This window comes from Monopterus albus, unplaced genomic scaffold, assembly GCF_001952655.1.
Source record: "Monopterus albus unplaced genomic scaffold, M_albus_1.0 scaffold91.1, whole genome shotgun sequence".
Taxonomy (NCBI): domain Eukaryota; kingdom Metazoa; phylum Chordata; class Actinopteri; order Synbranchiformes; family Synbranchidae; genus Monopterus; species Monopterus albus.
The window spans coordinates 1,313,652-1,335,643 of record NW_018127971.1 but is presented as its reverse complement, the minus strand read 5'-3'; the positions used below and the strand labels follow the sequence as shown (position 1 = coordinate 1,335,643).

Genomic DNA, 21,992 nt, shown 5'->3' with positions numbered 1-21,992 from the left:
CAACAACAACAAATGCAGCACATGCAACAGCAGCAGATACAGCAAATGCAACAGCAGCAACAACAAATACAGCAACAGCAGCAGATGCAACAGATGCAGATGCAGGGTCTCCAGAATGCCCAGGGGCAGCAGGGAATGACAGGGCCGCAAACATCAAGCCAAGGCCAGCCCCAGATGCATCCTCAGCAGATACAGCAGCAGCAGCAACAACAACAACAACAGCAGCAGCAGCAAACTCAACAGTCACACCTGCAACAGCAGGTAGTATTATAGACATTGACAGTTTTCGGTATCAACATAGTGGTTAAATGTTTATCTGGTCTAACTTAATGTTGCTCTTCATTTTAGCAACAGCAGCAGATGATGATGGTGTTGAAGCTGCAGCAGGAGCATGCAAAGAATCGCATGTCCATCCCACCAGGAGGACAGCTCCCTCCTCGGGGCATGGGGAATCCACCTGAGGTGCAGAGGCTTCCTGTCTCACAACAAGGCAACATGCCTGTAATGATCAGCCTACAAGGACATGGAGCAGTACCACCATCACCTGACAAAGCCAGAGGGATGCCCCTGATGGTGAACCCACAGGTGAGGCCAAAGTGCTACATCATATATAGACATGAGATTTACACTTAAATCTAATGATTTGACTTTTACTTGTTTGTACACATTTTGTATTTGTTCTCCTTTCTAGCTTGCTGGCACTGCACGAAGAATGTCCCATCCTGATGTGGTGCAGGCTTCCCAAGGCACTGGATCTGAAGAGGCCTCTGCAGGGCCTCACATGAAGCAGGACAGGTCTAGTGGCTCAGAAATGGGGGTGCAACCTGCAAATGGATCTCAGCAGATGATGGCCAATCAGGGCTCCAACACTCACATAATGAAGCAAGGACCTGGTCCATCACCAGTACCCCAACACACTGGAGCCAGTCCCCAGCAGCAGTTACCCACTCAGCCTCAACAAGGAGGCCCCATGCCTGGCCTTCATTTCCCTAATGTCCCCACAACCACACAGAGCTCCAGGCCTAAGACCCCCAACAGAGCCAGCCCCAGGCCATACCATCATCCCCTCACCCCAACTAATCGTCCACCCAGTACTGAACCATCTGAAATCAACCTTTCACCTGAGAGGCTAAATGCCTCTATTGCAGGGCTGTTTCCTCCCAAAATCAACATCCCTCTACCTCCTAGGCAGCCCAACTTAAACAGAGGATTTGACCAGCAAGGTCTTAACCCAACAACTCTGAAAGCCATTGGGCAGGCCCCTCCTAGCTTAACTCTCCCAGGTGGCAACAACAATGGCAATACGGGTGTAAATAACACTAACAATAATCAGCAGCCTTTCTCTACTGGCACTGGAGCAGGTAGTGCTGGTTCTAAACAGGACAAGCAGCCTGGAGGGCAAGGTAAGAGAGCAAGTCCTAGCAGTAGTCGGAAGTCAAGTCCAGCCTCTAGCCGCAAGTCAGCCACCCCAAGTCCAGGAAGACAAAAGGGGACAAAAATGGCCATCACCTGCCCTCCCCATCAGCAGCAGCTGGTCAACCCACAAGGGCAGGCCTTGATGCTAAGCCCTACCTCAGTACCCCCAAGTCCAGTAACTACACCTTCACAACTAAGTGGGGGCATGGAGGCACATCAGACTCAGAGCCCTTTCCATGGGATTCAAGGCAACACTGCTGAGGGAGTCAGAGAAAGTCAGGGAATGATGACAGCAGAGCAGCGACATGTGCCTCAGACTCAGCCCCAGCCACTGCCTTTGAGGGAGTTATCAGCTCCCAGAATGGCAAGTCCTCGTTTCCCTGCACCTCAGCAGCCTAAACCTGACCTGGAATTGCAGGCTGGCACCATTGATAGACAACCAACACAAGCAACACCTATGCCGGATTCCGACGCCTCACCTGCTCTCCGGGCAGCTCCAACCTCCCTCAACCAGTTACTGGATAACACTGGTAGCCCAAACATGCCTCTTCGGCCCATACAGAGTAATACGGTTAGGGATGTTATGGGAAAGGACAGCCCCAAGTCTGCTTTGGATCCAGATAAACCACTCCACAGTAATTCCCAGATTACAGACATATCAGCTTCTGTCACTATTAATGAATCAGAAGCTAAACCCAAATCTGCTATCCCAGTCCCTACCAGTAGTCCTAACTTGCAGCCTGCTTCAGTTCCCAGCTCACACGCTAGCTCTAACGTGAACTCCAATAGTACCCCCAGCCTTACTCAAATCCCCATCTGTAGTCATGGTGTCAATCCAAATCTGAATGTAAACCCAGTGCCTACTCTTTGCAACACCCTCAGTACTAACACTAATACTGCCCTCAGTTTAAGCCCCAACAAAGTCACTTCTGGTCAGAGCAGTTCTGCCTCCACTGTAAGTACCAGTTCAAACTGCAGCTCTGCTTTAAACCCAGCCAGTTCAGCCCTAAAATCAGTCCCTGGCCCTAAACCTGTGACAAGTGTTCACTCAGTCATACAGATGCCCACCTCCTCTAGCACCATTTCTTCCAATCAGATCACTGTATTTGTCACCTCTAACGCCATCACCTCTGCCCCCACTCCCCAGGTATCCACATCTATGGTGGCTGTCCTTAACAAGAACATTAGACCTCAAGATATCCGGCAGCAGACCCCTGTCCCCCGACCTACTCAGTTCATCACCACCCCCGTATTCATCAACCCAATTTTCCAGGTCCCTAGTGCACCTGTGGCTCCCAGTACCACAGTGGTACCGCAGTCGGTCACCATGGTGGGGCCTATCCAAGTGCCCACTGCAAACATCCAACTTTCTCCTGCCCTGAGTTCCACTCAGTCATCAGGAGTTAACATGACCAGCACTCAGCCTGCCAGAGGTGTTGTTGGCCAGGTCCAGATTTCCACTAGTATGTCCTCGTCAGCCCCAGTTAGTACTCAGCAGATGAATCCAGGAGTTCTCAAAACTGAAAATCAAGGTGATGCAGGTTCTGCCCAGAAATCTAGTCCACTGGTCCAACATCCATCTCCTCATGCAAGTCCTTCAGCATCTTCTCCCTTTCAGTCACCTCTGGTTTCTCCTCCTCCCTGCTCTAGTCCTGGGGCTGTCCACACCATTCGAAAGAGCCCTGTATCTCCATCTCCCACAGCACAGGTAAAAAGTAAACCTGCACAGGCTGCTGCAGCCGTTTCTGGTACAGCTGACTCCCACCAGAGTCCTGTAGAAAGGCATGTACAGACACCTGCTCCGGCTGTGCCACTGCAGGTCTTTCATTCTCCTGCTACTGGTGCCGTTCAGACTGAGGCTTTAGCTCCCCATGCTCCTGCTCCAAGCAACATCACTCTCTCGACAGTCTCCTCTCCAGTCCCAATTCCTGGCCAAGTTGCTGTTCCTACACAGATGGTTACCCAGGCTTTAGTTCCTGCATCAGCCTCAGTCTCAAGCCCAGCTCAGGCCCTAACCTCTCAAGCTCCTACTGCCACTGGAGTTGGTACTACCACTAGTATCGCTCCTGCTACCCTGCTCTCTACGGTTGCTCCTGTACAAAGTCCTGTACCGTCCATTGTTCCAATTGTTGCTGCACCTGGACCTCTTCAGGAGGTTCCCCCCAGCTTATCCTCTTCAGTTACTAACCCCAGTGGAGTTCCACCAGCTCAATCGGACCCCCCAGCTATAGAGTCTCCAGTGCAGTCTACAACACCTGCTGAAACCACTCAGACCACTGCAGGTAAATGCACAAATGTGAACTAAAAGAATCATGTGTCAAGTTAACAGTATAATGCCCATATTCTGTTTGTGATCCTTAAGCTGATGACTACACATACCTTTATCTACTGTGTGTTATGCTGCTGTAAGGGTTAGCTAATACATGCCGTAGTAATATGTTTAATGCAACCTTAACAATTAAGCTTTCCTGGATTTGAATCTTTACTGAAACATTTTGTATTCCTGTTTTTTTCTTGTTTAAAAAAAGGACACAGATGCTTTGTGCAAAACCATTAAGTGGTGGATTTGGTGTAGCGGAGACAGCCTTCTGCTCAACACCCTACACACCTTTACATAGCCTCCCTGTTGTTTTAGCTGAGCCATGTGTGATACATATTTCTGACTCATAATTTGTCTCATGCATTCAGATGTTATTTAAACTATTTCATCCTTGTTCAAAAGCACCTATTCAACAAGACATCCCCCAGCCACAGGAACCTGTTGGCAGCGAGAAGACAGGTTAGTATGGTCATCCTTGTTTTAGAAATTGTTAAACATGCTAATCACACATTTTGTCATTATCTTATAAGACACTTTGAACTAGATGCCATAAAAAGAATTCTTGTCTTTGTCATGTTCAGGTGAAGAGGCCTCGACAGGTTCTGAGCAGGGGTAAGATTTCCGATAAAACACTCTCTTCTTTTAATTACTACATTGTTAATTAGATGTGTAATACTTCATGTGGTGGGGTGTATTATGGTATCCCTTACTATTGATCTCTCAAAAGTTGGCCTAGTCTTAAGACCCATGCTCTTGAGGGAGAAATGCTTAGACATTTCTAACTCTACTGAAACTCAGGGAGTTCATTTGGTTGGCCATGGTGAAAACAATGACCCACGTGGCCTCAGCACTTGGTATGTATGATTAGCATGCAAAAATATGAACATAATAATGCATGTCAGAAGTTGAAACAAAGAACCATCTATCACAAAGCAAACCGCCGTAGTCCACTGACCTTCATGGCCGTATCTCAATTCCTGGGGATTGTCATAATGTGGTGGGGGAGTGAAGCCATGTTTGTTCAGCACAGTTTATAGTTTACCGCTGTTTTTCCACTTCTATCACAGATGGGCAAAGAAAAGAAAGACGCCCATCAACTTAGTCCCAAGGTATGTATTTTAATATGTTTGCGCTGCAAAGAACACACGCAGTGATCATGTCGACGTAGTGGACGCTGTCGAGATGAAGAAGAGCAGTATCTGTGGTAGATGAGGAAAAACAGCAGTCCTGAGTGGTATTATATTTTTCTCTGAGTAGAGCAGAGTTAACTCACAGTCCTGCATGTTTAGTAACACACCACTGTGTTGTCCTTCCTTGTTGTTTTTCTATCTGGTCCTTGCAGAGCTGCTGTGGAGAAACCCAAGGGACCGAGCAGACGCAGCTCCCGGGCAGAGAAGGAGGTGGAGGAGGAGCCAGTAACAGAGAGTGGCATTAGGAAGAGATCAGCCAGGCCTGGAACCAGTGCTGCTGTAAAAGGTAAATGCATACATGCAGCTTCAAAAGACATAACTGTCACTACATGGTGTTACTACCTTTTCCTTAATATAGTTTTATGCTATTTTGAACAGAAACTGGAGCGAGCCCCACCCAGGCCAAGCGAAGGAAGTCCAAATAGGCCCAACTGTAGTTGTGGCAACATGTGAACAGTACTGTATATGTTTTTGTTTTCTGCTGTGAATCATTTGATATTGGTTTCTCTGTCCCAGATTATGAATATTCGTAGGAGGAAACCATGTACAGATAGATTAAAAATCATGTGCTATTGTTTTGCTTTTATGTGAGATTGTAGTTAGAATGTGTGCATACAGTATGTGTTTGTGTGAATGTGCTTTTTATATTAAATGCTGGATTAATCACATGATATTGAAAATTAAGCTTGCCGTGATTGTATAATTATGTTGTAAAGGTGAATTAAATTTTCTACTGCTTTTGTTCTGTGAAACTATAAGATGGTTCAAGTATTTTTCTGAAGCTACTAAGATTTGGGTACTTAACCTGTACACATTAAACAGCTAGATTGATTGATATGCACCAGTAGGGTGTGATTTAATAGTCAGGACTGTATATTCAGAGGAAAAGAAACTGAAGCACAGATTATGGTGTTCTGGATCAGAAATGCAGGACTACTCGTGGCCCACTCAGGAGGAAGTCCCTCAGGTAACCTGAATTTAAATGTTTTGGCTACCAAAAGAGATAAACAAGGCAGAGTGAGAGGGAGCACCTGTTTTGCAACAATGTAGCATTGGTGTAGAGAGAGCTTGTAAACATTGTAATTGTTTCTTTGTTAATAAAGCATGTCCATTCCTCCGTTTGCCTGTTACCAGGGATGTGGGTCAAGAGTCAGATATGTTAACATTCATCAAGCTACGGTTTTTGTAAGTTTAGCATCTAAAGTCAAAAGTTGTCTTCACTTATTTCATATGAAATATATTTTTTCTTAGTGTGAAGATCAGAAATTATAGCTTTTTTTTCCTACCGTTATTTTGTGTTAAAAGGCTTAACAACCATGAAAGAAATAATCTATAGTAATATCTGTCTTTACAATTAGAAGTATCAAATCCGAGTTCCGATTTATTTCCAGAAACCTTCCAAAACGTTTCCTGGGAGGGCCATATAATTTGTTACAAAGTAGGCTACAAGTAGCGAGCGTTGATCTATTACTACAAAGAGCCAGCACAACCTTGAGAGTTTAATTGGGATCACAGCAGGTGGACTACACGTAAAAGTTGAAATGTTTTTAATAACAAACATGCAATTAAAAATAAATGAGCAATTAATTGAAGACAAAACAATAAAAGAAAGCTCCCACAGTGGAGACTGGACAGTTGATACTCTGATACTAGTAGAAGTAAGGACCACGTAGAGTATTTTGTTAGTGTGAGCATGCGCACTGGGTAAAGGTTGGGACTCCATTCCAGTGTGCCACTGAAGGTTCCCTGACTGAGCCTCGCATCCCGAGCTCTCGCATCCTGTAAAGCTGTGTACTGTCACAACTTCACCTGCTTTACAAACAAAAACAACTCGACCATGAGTGGGGATCATGGACATGGAGATTCACAGGTACCTCTCGGCCAGTAATTCGTGTATTTCCTTTATATTCTTTTTGGGGGGGTCAGTTTGTATGAATTCCTTGGTAATAACTGACATACCTGGCGAGTATTAACAATCGTCATGTTATGAAATAACGGATAAGAAACGTTATTAAACCTTTCAATTTACGCTGTCCTCTTTGTCATTTCAATGAAAACTATGAAATTATGTGGAGTATTTGCATGTTATTGTAACAAAATAAACGCATTCTAACCTACATTTCTATGCCAATTGAAACTTGAATAACCAAGCTACCGGCATTTTCAAAATTGAAATATTAAAAACACCCTTTTCACAATTTCCAGGTCAATTCTGGATCTAAAGGAAGCGGTAGGTCCTCTGCTGAGGATTTTTATTCATATGAACTCTGATTTCCAGTCGGAATCGTGATGTGTCTACTGTTAGTTTTTAAAGGACAGAAATGGCGTCCCAGAGACTAAGTCCCTTCTCCTCCACTCTCTTGCGGCTATTGTTCAAAAAGAGGGTCTCAAATATGCTCTTGCGACCCTTGGTTTTTTAATCTGATGGGGTATTCCGGAAGGGCCTGGCATTGTGTCTGTTTTGCACGCCTTCGTTTGATAATGTGTATGTGCAATAACAACGAATTTTTGAGCCGAAAGTGGCAGGATTGGGGCTGAGGACTTAGTCTCTGCGCCATTTTCTTTTTCTGTATGTAGCAGCCAGGGCGCCGATCAGAGAGCCAACTGTCTGCCGTGATATGGAGGCGAGAGCTGGGAGCTTATCGCCTCTCCCTGCCCGTATCTCAGCACCAGCTGCATTTTGCTACAGTCTCTATGCAAGAGACATTTATCAGCACTGCCAAAGGGGAATCCTCACACACGAGTTTAAAACTAATTCACAGAAAAGAAAGTTGCACAACATTATTAAAAGCATATGCAGTCATTTTGCACAAATTAAAACCTCCACACAAGAGTATTCGTTACTCTCACAAAGTTGTTCCCTTGAAGGCTTAATTTGCTGCCTGACTTGATGGAAAGAAAATCCAGCTGTAGGAAATGATTTCTTTTATAACTGGGATTTTATGACAGTACTAGGTAACGCCGTTATTAATCTGCCATGACAACGTGGCCTCTGGAGGTGATGATCAAGCTAAGCCAGGTCTCTGTCAGCAAGGATTTCACTCAGCAGAAACCATTTTTGATATGAAGGCTCCTGTAAAGTCATTGTTACAGCCTAATCATTTGAGTATCTGAACTGACAGTATGACAGTCAAACAGCTGGCTGAAGAAGCCTATTGTTATGTTAATAATACTGTTGGGATGTTATAGTGATCCTGTGGCAAATACTAAAGTAACCAGTTGGCAGTAACCTTGTCAGTAGCCTTTAAAAGTATGACAAGGTTACTGCCAACTGCAATTATCAATTGCCTTTATTTTTGTGAGGTCAATACAGTCTCCAGCATCACCATACAAGTGTTTCTTGAAAGATGGTGTGCATTTTTGAGTTTCTGCCAATCAAATTTAACCTATTATTATTATTATTATTATTATTACAATGGCACAGCATAATAAGGATAGAGTAACATTTCATTAAAATGCAGTAAACTTAGTAATCAGGACAACAGCACAGGTCTGAAAACTGTATCTTAAACTTTATTTGATGGTTTCTTATAATAATATGTATAGTATGCGGTAGCATTTTGTATTATATCTGTGCAGAAGAATGTCAGTGTGGATCTGCCGTGGCAGGGAGCGTTGGACTGGATTCAGACAGCCTCGCTTCACTTTAACTGGGAACAAAATATTGAAGTTCAGGTGCCATTTTTGAACACACAGTGGCACTGGAGGATATTGTCAACCTGGAAGAAGTCACAGAAGAGATGCAAAACGAATAAAAGACATCAAAACAACTACAAAGAGACACATAATTACAATGAGATGCAGAATGACCAAAAAAAAGACACAAAACCACTACAAGGAAATGCAAAACAACTACAAAATGACTGCAGAGACATAGGGACAAGAACCAGTGTAGCCACTTTCAGTCTGAGTGTCAAGTAGAGCTTTTACATGTCTTACATTGTCTTGTAACCATCAATGGGATCAGCTACAGGAAATGTGTGTCAGACATGATGCAGGGCTTTGAAGGCTCACAGGAATGGGACTAAACAGTAGAGTGGAATATAGAAGAAATATGGAGTGTGTTTTTCTTTCTGTTAGCTTGTGTTAAAACACTTCCTGTTCCACATAAATACAACAGGCATCTAAATCTATAGGCTTAGGCAAATAGATTTAAAACATTGATTTTTGACAGATCAGAAAATATATTTTTCTTATGATTTTTAATGCTGCTAAACAAGTTGATTTCCTCTTTATATCATAGACATTCACAAACATAAAGACAAGCACAAAGACAAGGAACACAGACACAAAGACCATAAGAAAGACAGGGAGCGAGAGAAATTCAAACACAGCAACAGGTAAGATATCTACATCTTCCTCTCACTTGATGAAATAAAAAACAATACTTGTCTATGTCTTTTGCAAATAACTTAACCAATGTTGATTTCTTCCTACATCGGTGTTTACATATTGAAGTTGCTGACTGCCCTGAAAAGATAATTTAGCTCTTGATGTGTACTTGTCCTCACCTACCCTGCTTTATTTTCTCAGTATATAGTCTGTTATGGATTGTGGTTTTAATTGTCCCATGTGAAGCTTAAATGAGGAGAATAACAGTTTTGATATACTTGGATACTGATTATGCCTGTTTGAAACATATAAAAAAGATTCACTGGGGGTATGGCTGATTTAGCTAAAGTTAATAGAATCCTGACATGTTAACTAAGCAAACCTACAGACTGGGGACAAATTAAAGGAAAAAGCTGAATGAATGGAGACAGATTGAATTTAGATACTGGCATAGTACCGGTAAATGTGATCATCTTCATTCTGTGGTGAAACTGTTCTATCCTGATGGGAGTGGTCCCTTCCAGGATGACAATGCCCCCATCCATAGGGTTCGAGGGGGTCACTGAATGGTTTGATAAGTATGAAAATAATGTGAATCATATGTTATGGACTTCGTAGTCACCAGAGATTTTGGACACAAAAAAGGGAATATCTTTTGGAAGAATGGTGTTCATCCCTCCATTACGGAATGGAATGAATGCAAGTGGCATGTGATGGCCCAACACCTCATTAAGGCACTTTATGATGGCTTGTCCTTTCATTTATCACCTGTTAGTTCATCATAAAGACTCCCTGAAACCTACTTTCATGAATGACATAAGCAGAGCATTTGTAAATTCAACTAATGTGGAACATTTGCTATGATTTCCTTTTGTCTGGTTGAAATATTTGTGGGCTGCAGCAACTTTGCATCTACGGCACGGTCATTTTTTGTTAAAAACATTTAAGTTTAGACTGGTTTGTCGGTGCTTTGTCGATGATATATTTTGTGTCTGTGCATCTGGGCTGCATCTGACCTCTTGCACTTGACCCTTGACCTCTGTGGCTTCTGTGTTCCAGTGAATATAAGGATCATTCAGAGAAGAAACACAGGGACAAAGACAGAGAGAAGCTGAAGCACAGCGACAGCAGCTCAGACAAGCACAGGGAAAAACACAAAGAGAGAGAAAAGGACAAAGAGAAGAGGAGAGAAGAGAAGGTTTGTCCGGAGATACTCTGCCATTTTTGAAAGGCCTGTACAGACCTGTAATGTAAATATTATATCTTGACTTTGTAATTATATTTTCTCACGATCACCAAATAAGTATTTTATGGCTCTGACATAGCTCTCATGTTTATTCATGTTCTGTGGAATTTTATTATTGCAAGTAATACATCATATTTTTCTGCCAATTCATCCTGTATTTCACTGTTTCTCACAGATGATGAAATCATCCCATGACAAGCCTAAAAAGGAGAAAGAAAATGGATATGTGAGGTAAACAGCATCACTTTGTCATGTCTGATGTGAAAATCTTTCTACAGCAGAATATCTAGTGCTTGGTTATGATGAATGGGTTATTGCTTTAATAATATGCAGTTATACATGTAACTTAGAGACACAAGTCCTGCTGCCATTAAGAGCGAGCCTGAAGAAGACAACGGTTACTACCCCTCTCCCAAACACAACAAGTTCTCCAAACGAGAATATGATGATGAAGAGTGGGTATCGTTTAAATGAATCCAAATCATTATTGTTACATTTAGCTTTTGTTGTTTGCTGTATTTACTGCTTATTATCTAAGGTCCAGTTCATTTATCAATGTATTTGTTTACAGGTTTGAATACAAACCCAAAAAAGTCAAGACAGAACATGACAAAAAGGCCCAAAAGAGGAAACATGAGTATGAAGAAGATGAGGAAGATGAGGTTTGTTATTGTGTTTTTGTGCATTATTGACATATTCTTTAGGCTGGAATGTGCTGTCTGTGTTCTCCAGATTTATTTGTCTTCTCTTCATTAGGACATTAAGCCCAAAAAGAAGACAAAAGACAAAAAGATAACAGAGGGAAAGAAAGCCAAAAAAGAAGAAGAGGAGAAGTGGAAATGGTGAGATCGGTTTGCAGACAAATGGTTCTTCTCCTCAGGAAACTACAGACTAAAGACAGTTAGCTGATATAAACTGCTGCTAAGAAGTAGACGGCATTGTTTTCTTTTCTCTCACAGGTTATGTTTTTTTGTTGTTTGTGGTGATTAGGTGGGAGGAGGAGAGATATACCGATGGCTCCAAATGGCGTTTCCTCGAGCATAAGGGTCCAGTATTTGCACCCCCTTACGAACCCTTGCCTGACAAAGTCAAATTTTACTATGATGGTAAATTTGTCTGTGTAACAAATAAGTTCAAATGCATTATTAATTAGCTTTTGGTCAAGACTACAGTGTAAATGTCTCTATTTGTAGGTAAGCCTATGAAACTTAGTGCTCCTGCTGAGGAGGTAGCCACTTTTTTTGCCAAGATGTTGGATCACGAGTACACCACCAAGGACATCTTTAGGAAAAACTTTTTTAAGGACTGGAGGAAGGTGAGGACGTAAGACAGGTTGAGCTCACAAGCCATGAGTCTACAAAGGATGTGAAGTTCAAGTTTTTAAATTTGGCATACTTCTAATACTACTTGTCTTCTTTTTTACTTTAGGAAATGACATCGGAGGAGAAGTCAAAGATCACCGACCTGAACAAGTGCAACTTCGCTGAGATGAATGAGTACTTCAAAGCCCAGTCGGAAGCTAGGAAACAGATGTCAAAGGAGGAGAAACAGGTAGGGCTGCTTCTGCTCTGACTCTATCAACCTTGAAAACATGGAGTCTCTCAATGTATTTTCATACTCTGTAGAAAATCAAAGAGGAGAATGAGAGACTTCTCCAGGAGTACGGCTTCTGCATTATGGACAACCATAAGGAGAGGATCGGAAACTTCCGCATCGAGCCTCCAGGTCTCTTCCGAGGACGAGGTGACCATCCAAAGATGGGCATGCTGAAACGTCGCATCAGACCTGAAGACATCATTATTAACTGTAGCAAGTAGGCAGTCCTCACTGCAGCTTCACTACCAAGAATTGTTTTCATTTTGTTCATTTTACATTTGTTTGTGCAAAGAAGGAACACACGACCTGTCAACAAGCTGATGTTTATATTATGTTTACTTCTGAGTTTTTCCCACAAGGTTTCCCTGTCAGACCAATGTGTGTAAAGACTAGCATGTGAATTAAAGTCGTAAGACAGGAGCATGTGTGCTTGTGAAAACAGAAGATATTAAGTGGGCACTTGTGGAAGCAGGTACTCTGTTAAAAATTCACACACAGATATAAACCTCTCATTCTTTCTTCTGTTTTGTTACTGCTTTGTTGTGAAAGCTGGATTTATTTATAGACAATGGGAATATATTTATTTTTATCTCTCTAACTTCATGCCTTCAGGGCAGTGTGTATGAGAGAGTTTATGGGAAGGCTAATTTGTAACAGTCAGTTTCCATCACAGTGACACTGACAAAATGTATGTGCTGCATGTGGCATGTACAGTACTGCAGATATATGACTACATACACTTGCACACATGCTGGCAATGCATCAAAAGTAGTCCTCCTGTCAGAATATATTGTGTGTGTGCAAACACAACACAATTCAGGGAGGACATTTTGCCAGCGCATATGCAGTACCGGTGATGATAGGGTTTGTTTTACAGTGACATTCCTCTATTGTCTCATAGCTGTTGTGTTTACAGTATAAACATAGTCTTGGAGTCCCCATTAAGGTAAAAAAAAATACATAGGTATATTACAAACCTGTTTGACGCCTATATACAGTAAACCTGCTTCATTTTCTGCAGGGACTCCAAGCAGCCTAAACCTCCCCCGGGGACAAAATGGAAAGAGGTTCGCCATGACAACAAGGTGACCTGGCTGGCGTCTTGGACGGAGAACATCCAAGGCTCCATCAAGTACATCATGTTGAATCCTAGCTCCAGGATCAAGGTACCTATGGAGTCAAGACTGAGCCTCTGGCCTCAGTCGTGTCGTAATCCTAACCCACATCTAAGGTTACATATTTTACCAGGCTTTTCCTTCATGAAAAAAATGTTTGTTTGTGCAGGGGGAGAAGGACTGGCAGAAATATGAGACTGCCCGGCGGTTGAAGAAGTGTGTGGATCACATCCGTACCCAGTATAGAGATGACTGGAAATCAAAAGAGATGAGGATCAGGCAGAGAGCTGTGGCACTGTATTTCATAGATAAGGTGATAAACAGTAACAGTAAAACTGTAATCATAAAATACACAGAACAAGTGGGAAAAAGATTATAGCCATCAACATTTTAACTAGTGATGCATCTGAAAAAAAGCAGTGGGTGAAATCTACCATCAGAGTAAGGTGAAGTGAACTGCTGAAATTTACAGTATTTTTTATTTATTTATTATTATTTTTGAAATATTCCATTGAGCCATAAGGGGTCACTTCATCCCACTGGTATAAGTAAACCAAGCTGCTTCACTTCTAATCTTGATGTTGGTCATGATGTGTGGTGTTTCCCTTGCAGCTAGCACTAAGGGCGGGCAATGAAAAGGAGGAAGGTGAGACAGCAGACACTGTTGGCTGCTGCTCTCTGCGGGTGGAGCACATCAAACTGTACCCCAAGATGGATGACCAGGAGTATGTGGTGGAGTTTGACTTCTTGGGAAAAGACTCCATTCGCTACTACAACAAGATCCCCGTAGAGAAAAGGGTAAGAAAGAGAAAGAGGAGGAGGAACGTGCGAAGGAAGGTAGAGAAGAATTAAACACAGAACTGAGGAGACAAAGACGACTCATGGCAGATACACCAAAGCACAAAACTGTCGTTTCTGGTTTTGTGACTGGTGTTGGATGTGCATTTGGCAGACATGTTAATTTAGTGTTAATGAGATAAGAAGCTGCTACGCTGAGGAAAATGTTTGCACAGACAGATGATCAGGCCTTAAAAGCTTCCCGCCTGCTCTCCCTTAGAGGGTGGTCTGTTTCCTGCTATTACTGTTTTGTTCTGGCACACAAACATATTTTGTCCACACGCACACACAGGACTTGCTTTTTTCAGTCACAAATGATTTAACACAGCTTATTTGGCTACCCTTCCTTTGTGCATCTGTTTTTATACATATGTTACATCTCAGTTCTCTTATTGCATCCACATATCATTCATTTGCATCTTTGCCTTGTAACTTAGTCCCTCTCACTAGACACGTGAGGGCATATGCAAGGAAAAGATTAAGGAAACGGGGAAGTATGTTTATAGAGAAATGAGATGTTCTTTCCTCTAAACCGCCATCTGAAGTGTGGTCTGCTTCTGTTGGACCCACGGTCATTTGGCTTTGTTTGTTCTCATCGAAGTGTATACAAAAACACTAATCTGCAATAAAGCACCTGTACTTGTTATCATGAAGTACAATAATATAGCACCCTCATCTGGGAGAAATTTGAGAATGCATGCATGAGCACAGGTAACTCTGAAGTGTAAGTGATTGTATGACAGAGTAAATATTTGCTGATTTCTCAACAGGTTTTTAAAAACCTTCAGTTGTTTCTGGAGAACAAGCAGCCTGAAGACGACCTCTTCGACAGGCTTAATGTAAGAAACACACGTGAATATCTGGCTCTAGGGCTGCCTTCTAAGTTTATTGTTTGATTTTCTAATTATAATACTTTGTATCTGTGCATTACCTTCACCTCCTTTCACTGTAATGCCTCTGTCACTCTCTCTTTCTGTGTCTCCTGCAGACTTCTATTCTGAATAAGCACTTACAGGAACTCATGGATGGACTGACAGCCAAGGTCTTTCGTACCTACAACGCTTCCATCACCCTGCAACAGCAGCTCAAGGAACTTACCTGTCGTGAGTGACAACAGCTTCAGCAGCTCACCCGAATGGCAGCCATGTAGTTTTTAAAAGAAGGCAATTGCAATGCTGGTCTCAAATACATGCAAGGTTGTGGGAAGTAGGGGCGCTGCAGCAACCCCTGGAGGTGTCTAGAGGACCTGTATGTCTGCCACAACTATAAATTTAAAACATAAAAAAATATTAAATAACATTTAATTTAATTTTTATTGGTTATGTTCATGCTCTAATAATATTTTGATTTTAGTAATTGGTTAATAGTGGATGTTGGTTTTGCCAAACCGCAAAGAAGATTTCACAACACCAGGATCACTTTGGAGTTTATGTTTGTTTATTCTGAGCAGGGCGGATAATAAAGTCGAACCTCAATGTAAATAAAACGGTCTGCTCCAGCTCCTCTCTCGCACAAGAGAGAAGTGCAAAAGGCTTTGTAATAAAATATTCAACATGGAACATAAACTCGTGTAAAGCAAAATTTGATAGGGACAAACAATAAAGCAGAACTGTCATGTAAGTACAGTAATACTGTCTGCTCCATCACCAACAGAAGTGAAATAAATGAATGCAAATTGACAGTGTTAGTTTACTATAGCCGTAAGCTAGCAGCAGCAGCAGCACTCAGCTGTTAAGACAACTTTATAAGTATCATTATGTTGAAATATATATCAGTGGGTGAAGACAGACATTGGAATATTGTGGGAACACAAATATAAGTGAGAGGTGAAGGAACCAAAATAAATTCATATTGGGGACTATAGAAGAGGTGAAGGAGGTAGGGATTTGAACTTGAACCTCACAGATTCACTGTTTCCACATGCTGACTTTTGAAGCCTTCCCAGACAGATTTCTGTGTAATTATATTAAAATAATAATCAATCATAATCACCAAAACACAGGTTTCTGTGCAAATGGCTCAGTTACTAATGTACTGTTCTTGAAATGTATTGTGTATGACTAAAACTTTTCATGCCTTTTAATACATAAACACTGCAATATAGTGGTTTCAGATTTCAGTGATTATAAATGTGTTTGCTTTGTCATTGTTTGTTCTCCAGCTGATGACAGCATCCCGGCTAAGATCCTGTCATATAATCGAGCCAACCGAGCAGTGGCCATCCTCTGTAACCACCAGAGAGCGCCACCCAAAACATTTGAGAAGTCCATGCAGAACCTTCAGACTAAAGTATACCCATGCATTCCACCTTTCTTTGATTTTGTTGTTAGTCCACAAGCAATTGTGTCTGCAGAGTTGGAAACACCCTGTGCACTTGTGTTTCCCCCACCCCACTGTAATTCACATCCTGGTTGTCATTTTGGTTTTGTTGGGTGAATTTTTTTTTTTGTCAGTGTGAAAGATAAAGATATTCCCTCTCTATATGATGAAGATTATATCCTCACTCAGCGTGTTTGTTGTGTTTGCAGATCGATGAAAAACAGAACCAGTTGTCTGCAGCGAGGAAGCAGCTGAAAGCTGCCAAGGCTGAACACAAGGCTTCTCATGATGACAAGAGCAAAAAGTAAGAATGCCTCAGCACTGCTAACAATGTGAGAGACTGTCACAGTTTTCTCTGTTACTCACTTATTGAAACCCTTTCATCCCAGGCAGAATGAAGGCCACAAAGTTTTATCTGTACAAACATATCTGCATTTGTTTTTCAGTCCATCTGTATAATTGTCTTCCCTCAGTGTCTCTCTTGTCTCCCTGCCTCTATGCATCTCTGAATCTCTCTATTTCTGGATCTACACTTCTTCTACCCGCTGTCTGTCTTTGCATCTCTCTCAGAGCTGTGGAGGTGAAGCGTAAAGCTGTCCACAGGATAGAGGAGCAGCTGATGAAGCTCCAGGTGCAGGCCACAGACAGAGAGGAGAACAAGCAGATTGCTCTGGGCACCTCCAAGCTCAACTACCTGGATCCACGCATCTCTGTTGCATGGTATTTATATGACACAACAGATATTTTCTTTTTAACCTTGGTTTGACTGCTAAGTGTTGTTTGATTACAGGTGTCAGTACAGTAAAAAGAAACAATTAAAAGCGTGAACCACCTACTATTTCATTGGCCAGCTTTCTCTGGGTGGGTGGGTGTGCAGGGTACAGGACTACCTTGATGACAGAAAGACAGGAAATACTCTTGCATTGTAGGAAAAGGAGCAGCACGAGCCAAAAAGCTGATGGCCGAAGATGGAAAATAAGAGGAAGAAAAGCGTATGAGCACGAAAAACAATGGTGTTTGTTTCTGAAAGCCAGGGAGCATCCCCTAACAGCACTCCTTCCTCATGTGAGAAGCCAATGAGGAGTTGTGTGTGGCTCAATGGAAGGGCAGGCCACAGAGAAGGGCAACAGTTGTCTGCCCTCCCTAACCCATGCCCTACAGCTATATGTGGAGATCCTCCTCCTCAAGCACAATGGATACAGGAATGCTTAATGTTTTGCCAGCTTGTAAGGCATAAATGATGGGGTCCTCAGTTATAGGGTGGTGCATGGGAACCTGGTCTACACTGTAAGTGCAAGATTTACTCTTTCATGCAAAGACCGTAGTAGGTTCAAACTATAAAGAGATTGGTTAAGTTGCTAGCACAGTTGACTTGACTATTTAGAAACCTCATTAAATTAGTTGTGTAAATAAATCTAAATAACAGCTACAACCTTTGCCTGAAATGAGCAGGGGAATTACGTATCTGTTTTTATGTTTAGCTACAGTATAATAGCTGCTATCTTGAGTCACACAGAAGGCCATATTTGTTGAGTGTTTCTCATTTCCATAATATAGTATCTACTAATTCTATTAAGTGTACAAAAAAACAGACAAAAACAGAATTAGTGTTTAATCCAAAACCAGATCACTGGTGTGCCGTACAATTTGAATGATTATCACACAGGATTCATGGGAGTCCTTGGTTTATAATCTGTTTTTAAAATAACCCCAGATGAGAGGATTAGAGATGTCTTGAGAATCAAGAAAATGGAACCAAAGTCTATACATGGTTGAGCCAAGATATCCCACAAGCCTTTCTCACTGTGGACATTTGAACTCGTCATAGGAGATAAAGGATAGGTGTTACTAATAACAATAACAATGACTCTATTTCATCCAAGTGTGCTAGTAAGCTGTGACAGTGTGCCACAAAAAAACTTTCTTCACAGCAGACATTGTGGCATGTCATTACAGGAAAAGCACAGTTGTAATCAATAACAGTTATGACGGGTGCATTCCATTTAGGTGAGCTAGCTTTAGCGCTCTGGTGTTATACAAGCATTGTCATGACATACTGGGACTTGTAATACAACTGGGTCTTTGTTTCACCTGTGCTTTCTCAGTTTTTAACAAAATGTCTGTAACCATATGGGAAGGTTTTAACACGAAACACAGTGTACAGTACATATGTATTGTGTGTAAAAAAACAGGATTATACAATGCATAATGCTAATATAGTAATATATAGCTGATTCTTTCCCATTTCAGCAAAAAAAGCAGTAAACCAGCAATAGCCAATAATCAAACCCAAACGTAAATGCAATGGACATGAGCCAAACACGTTTGGATTTTTTGTTGACATCTGACTCACTTTCTTCTTTCCTTCATGGAAGTTCCTATTTACAGTATGAATAGAACGTAGTGGGCTCACCCAGTATGTGGATGAGCTCAGACACTTTTAGTCTTTAACTGGACTATCTTTCCTTCTGTCCAGGTGCAAGAAATGGGGCATTCCCATTGAGAAGATCTACAACAAAACCCAGAGAGAGAAGTTTGCCTGGGCAATTGACATGGCTGAAAAGGACTATGAGTTTTAAACACACCTAATATTTGACCTTTTCTACCCATGCCTTCGATTGTAAAGACGATTTGTAGTAAAATGATTCCACTATGTAGTTAATGCAGAGCTGTGAAGGAGGAAGCTAAGACATTGTTGGAGCTGTGGCCACAGGTTAATAATTGTGATGTACATATGGACTGGTTATGAACATGGGAAAAATAACTCCTTGACCATTTGTCCAAGCTGCCAATGGACATCTGTCTTTAAAAATTAACAATAACGTGTATGTAGCTGCAGCTAACTGCTCATGATCAAACAGTTATGACTGTACTGAAATGTTTAAGCCATCAGATTTATTGAGAAATTCTATATTCTCATAGAATAATGAATGAATAAGTGTTTGTATGGGAGACTGTGAGAAACAACATGAGAGAGATAATATGATGAATTTCAACTTCAGTGTGAAAGACTGGTACATAAAATGAGCCTGACAGACTGATGACAGTGTGAAGAATAGAAACCCTAGCACTATGCTCATATAACTATTAGCACACAGAATGTCATCTTTTTTCCATTTAGCTTGATTTTGCTGTTTATTTCAGGGATGTACATATTATTGTCATTTTTTTAGCGACTATAATTCAGTGTTTTTTAAAATGTGTGCGGTTGTCAACAAAAAGTTCTTCATTGCATATGCAACGTGTGTCTGTGACTGCAGTTTTATAATGAGCAAGATGTAACATTCCTCTGATTACTTAAAGCAGCTGGAGTACAGCAAAAATGATTTGTGTGTAAGAGCGTAAAAAGATTGCATTTTCAGACAGACGTTTTCTAAGAGGGTTTGCCAAAAAAAGATGATGTCTTTCATTGTGGTGTGCATTTTTGTATTGCTGTTAATAAGCAGAAACAGTTCTTTGAATTAATTTTCAAATGTGAATGGACTTTTATCATTTTATTCCTTGCAGTTTGATCATTTATCACACAATTCCCAATTGCTCATTGATTTGGGCTTTGTAGCTTTCAGAATAAAACATCAACCGTGTCCCCTTTATCCATAGTGCTTAGGCTATGTGTGTGAAAAGAGGAATGAAACAGCAGAAAGGTGAAACATAATCCTGTCAGAGGGTAATCCACAGAAGTCAGTCATAGTCCAGTTCCTAATTACTGTCTCCAAAGCAATGCCTTCAGTTTTCACTTGTATTTATCGCCTTTTAGATAAATGTATATTCCCAGGAAGAAGAAATGAGAACAAAACTAACATACGGTGCAGTATTAATTACAGAGGTAATAATTACAAAGTTACATGACTCTTAAATGCATTTAAGAGTCATTCAAGTACGAAGGATAGGCATGCATTTAAGAGTCATTCAAGTACGAAAGTTAGTTTAATATGAGCAGAGAGTCTGTGTGAGGCCGACAACAGACACTTCTGGAGATAAGAGCTGCGTTAAGCAAATGGGAGATATGCAAGGTTATACGGGAAGTAGGGTAACTGTCTCCAAAATAAGGTTGTTTACAACCACATACAGTACACATCTGCAAGAAGTTGAACGCGGGATTTCAGAACATGCACCATGTAAGGCGCTTAAACTCTGAAGTAGCAGATACAGAGGCAAGACAGAAAGTTGAAGATCACATTGTAGTGAAAGTCAGTATATAGGCTAGACCTTCAAACCAAAAGCCTGTGATGTGCAGTCATTACTGATTGTCAGTGAATGTTCACAAAATAGTGTCAGAAAGCAACATTTCTGTGTTGTGTTTAACAAATGTATTCATGGCAGGGCTTCCTCGCATAAATAACTTATACCCAAAGGCACTGCAACAATCCCATAACCTCATATGAGGAAATGGAAACTTAAAAACAGAGTTACTTCTACTTCATTTGGATAAAAATAAAAGGTACCTTCAGTCTACTTGTTATCTCATTAGGTTTGGTGATGGTGTCAATAAATCAAATTTAGCTTTCTATTTATTTATTTCACGGGGATGACACAAATATGCAAATGTCTTAAATACATAAAATATAATTGTATTAAAGGTACAAACTCGTGTTAAAACTACTCATACTACGTCCAGAACAACACACAGTGATGTCTCTCAACACGACTTTTGTTGTGAAACCCCGCAGCGGAAGCGTAGTTTTTGACTCCGGGCTGGTGGTCGGCTGGGGGCAGGGCCTTGCGCTGGCTGGATCAGAGAGCAGCCAAACTTGCGTAGTCTTGCCACGGCTCTCGCTGTCTCCCTCCTTCTCTCTATGGACGGGCGTAGGGAAGAAGAGGACACTGGGATTGTTGTCGTCTGAACCGCAGCGCTTTTCCAGGGCCTAGCGATGATTTAATCACGGAAAACCGGGGTGGAGGAGGAAAAGGAGAAAGACGACGGGAGCGCGAGAGGAGCAACCTCAGCCGATGGAGATGTGTGGTTGGGCCGAGATTGCGGCGGTAGGTACAGCACAGCAGCTCTGCGACGTGTTGTGTTCCCCTTGCTTTTTTCTCCGTACGTTAAAGTGGAAAAAAGAAGGGGGAGACAGATTATAATAGCTACTGCCACCTGGACTTTTTTTCTGGGATGAAACCAGCCACCATTTTTACTTTGGCCCAGCGACATGCTAGCACACACCGGCTCCGTTTCCACGCTGCGAAAATAGCCAGACGTTTCTTGTTCCACTTATCCCACTGTGCTGCCGTTTGCCACCAGTTGTTCCCACTAATGTGATGTCTTGTTTCCGAAGGAAACTTTGCTTTCTTCCTCAGCAGGTTAACTTACTGGCTTGTTAGTCCTTAAAAAAAATCAGTCTAAATCACATTAGACCTCCCTGTTTATAGATTCACGTTGGAGAGAAAAGTATCATACAGTCTAAATTGTTAAAATTCTTTGATTTAGTGGAATATAAGACCGCTGTGTTTATGTATAAAGCCAGGAACGACTCATTACCTGGTGGAATCCAAAGGTTATTTGATGAAAGGGAAGGGGGTTATAATTTAAGGGGTCAGTTAAATCTAAAAGTTCATGCTATACGTACGACCAAAAAAGATTTTGTATTTCTATAAGTGGGGTCAAATTATGGAATAATTTAAGT

The 21,992-nt window shown here is 41.6% G+C and overlaps 3 protein-coding genes across 4 annotated transcripts in view; all 3 read left to right on the top strand.

The window, feature by feature from the left end:
* Positions 1-6,076, top strand: part of ncoa6 (nuclear receptor coactivator 6) — a 13,143-nt gene extending 7,067 nt beyond the window's left edge. The window contains exons 11-18 of the mRNA XM_020608120.1: positions 28-261; positions 349-585; positions 692-3,698; positions 4,139-4,195; positions 4,318-4,348; positions 4,804-4,845; positions 5,079-5,212; positions 5,305-6,076. Coding sequence (XP_020463776.1) covers positions 28-261; positions 349-585; positions 692-3,698; positions 4,139-4,195; positions 4,318-4,348; positions 4,804-4,845; positions 5,079-5,212; positions 5,305-5,351 — 3,789 coding nt within the window. The 3' untranslated portion in view covers positions 5,352-6,076. The remainder of the gene's footprint in view (positions 1-27; positions 262-348; positions 586-691; positions 3,699-4,138; positions 4,196-4,317; positions 4,349-4,803; positions 4,846-5,078; positions 5,213-5,304) is intronic.
* Positions 6,077-6,611: 535 nt separating this feature from the next.
* On the top strand, positions 6,612-19,954 carry top1b (DNA topoisomerase Ib). 2 transcript variants are annotated; one of them, XM_020608150.1, is made up of 21 exons: positions 6,612-6,796; positions 7,132-7,156; positions 9,170-9,266; positions 10,318-10,456; positions 10,680-10,735; positions 10,855-10,959; positions 11,076-11,166; positions 11,261-11,346; positions 11,495-11,610; positions 11,698-11,819; positions 11,933-12,055; positions 12,130-12,317; positions 13,122-13,266; positions 13,385-13,528; positions 13,828-14,013; positions 14,823-14,891; positions 15,041-15,155; positions 16,214-16,341; positions 16,581-16,675; positions 16,942-17,091; positions 17,301-18,054. In XM_020608150.1, exons 1-21 carry the CDS (start codon positions 6,764-6,766, stop codon positions 17,449-17,451), a joined length of 2,364 nt encoding a protein of 787 aa, XP_020463806.1. In that variant the 5' UTR covers positions 6,612-6,763; the 3' UTR covers positions 17,452-18,054. The 2 variants fall into 2 exon arrangements, with proteins under 2 accessions (XP_020463806.1, XP_020463807.1); XM_020608151.1 differs by lacking the exon at positions 17,301-18,054 and adding an exon at positions 18,848-19,954 and having other exon boundaries at positions 6,613-6,796.
* Positions 19,955-21,046: 1,092 nt separating this feature from the next.
* Positions 21,047-21,992, top strand: part of plcg1 (phospholipase C, gamma 1) — a 25,012-nt gene continuing 24,066 nt past the window's right edge. The window contains exon 1 of the mRNA XM_020608148.1: positions 21,047-21,354. The gene's annotated coding sequence lies outside the window, so the exon portion shown is untranslated. The remainder of the gene's footprint in view (positions 21,355-21,992) is intronic.

Bases quoted from the DNA above. Each gene is read 5' to 3' on its own strand.
- top1b (XM_020608150.1), top strand. From the start codon at position 6,764: ATGAGTGGGGATCATGGACATGGAGATTCACAG. The intron at 6,797-7,131 runs GTACCTCTCGGC...CACAATTTCCAG, and splicing joins ATGGACATGGAGATTCACAG to GTCAATTCTGGATCTAAAGG. The intron at 13,529-13,827 runs GTGATAAACAGT...TTTCCCTTGCAG, and splicing joins CACTGTATTTCATAGATAAG to CTAGCACTAAGGGCGGGCAA.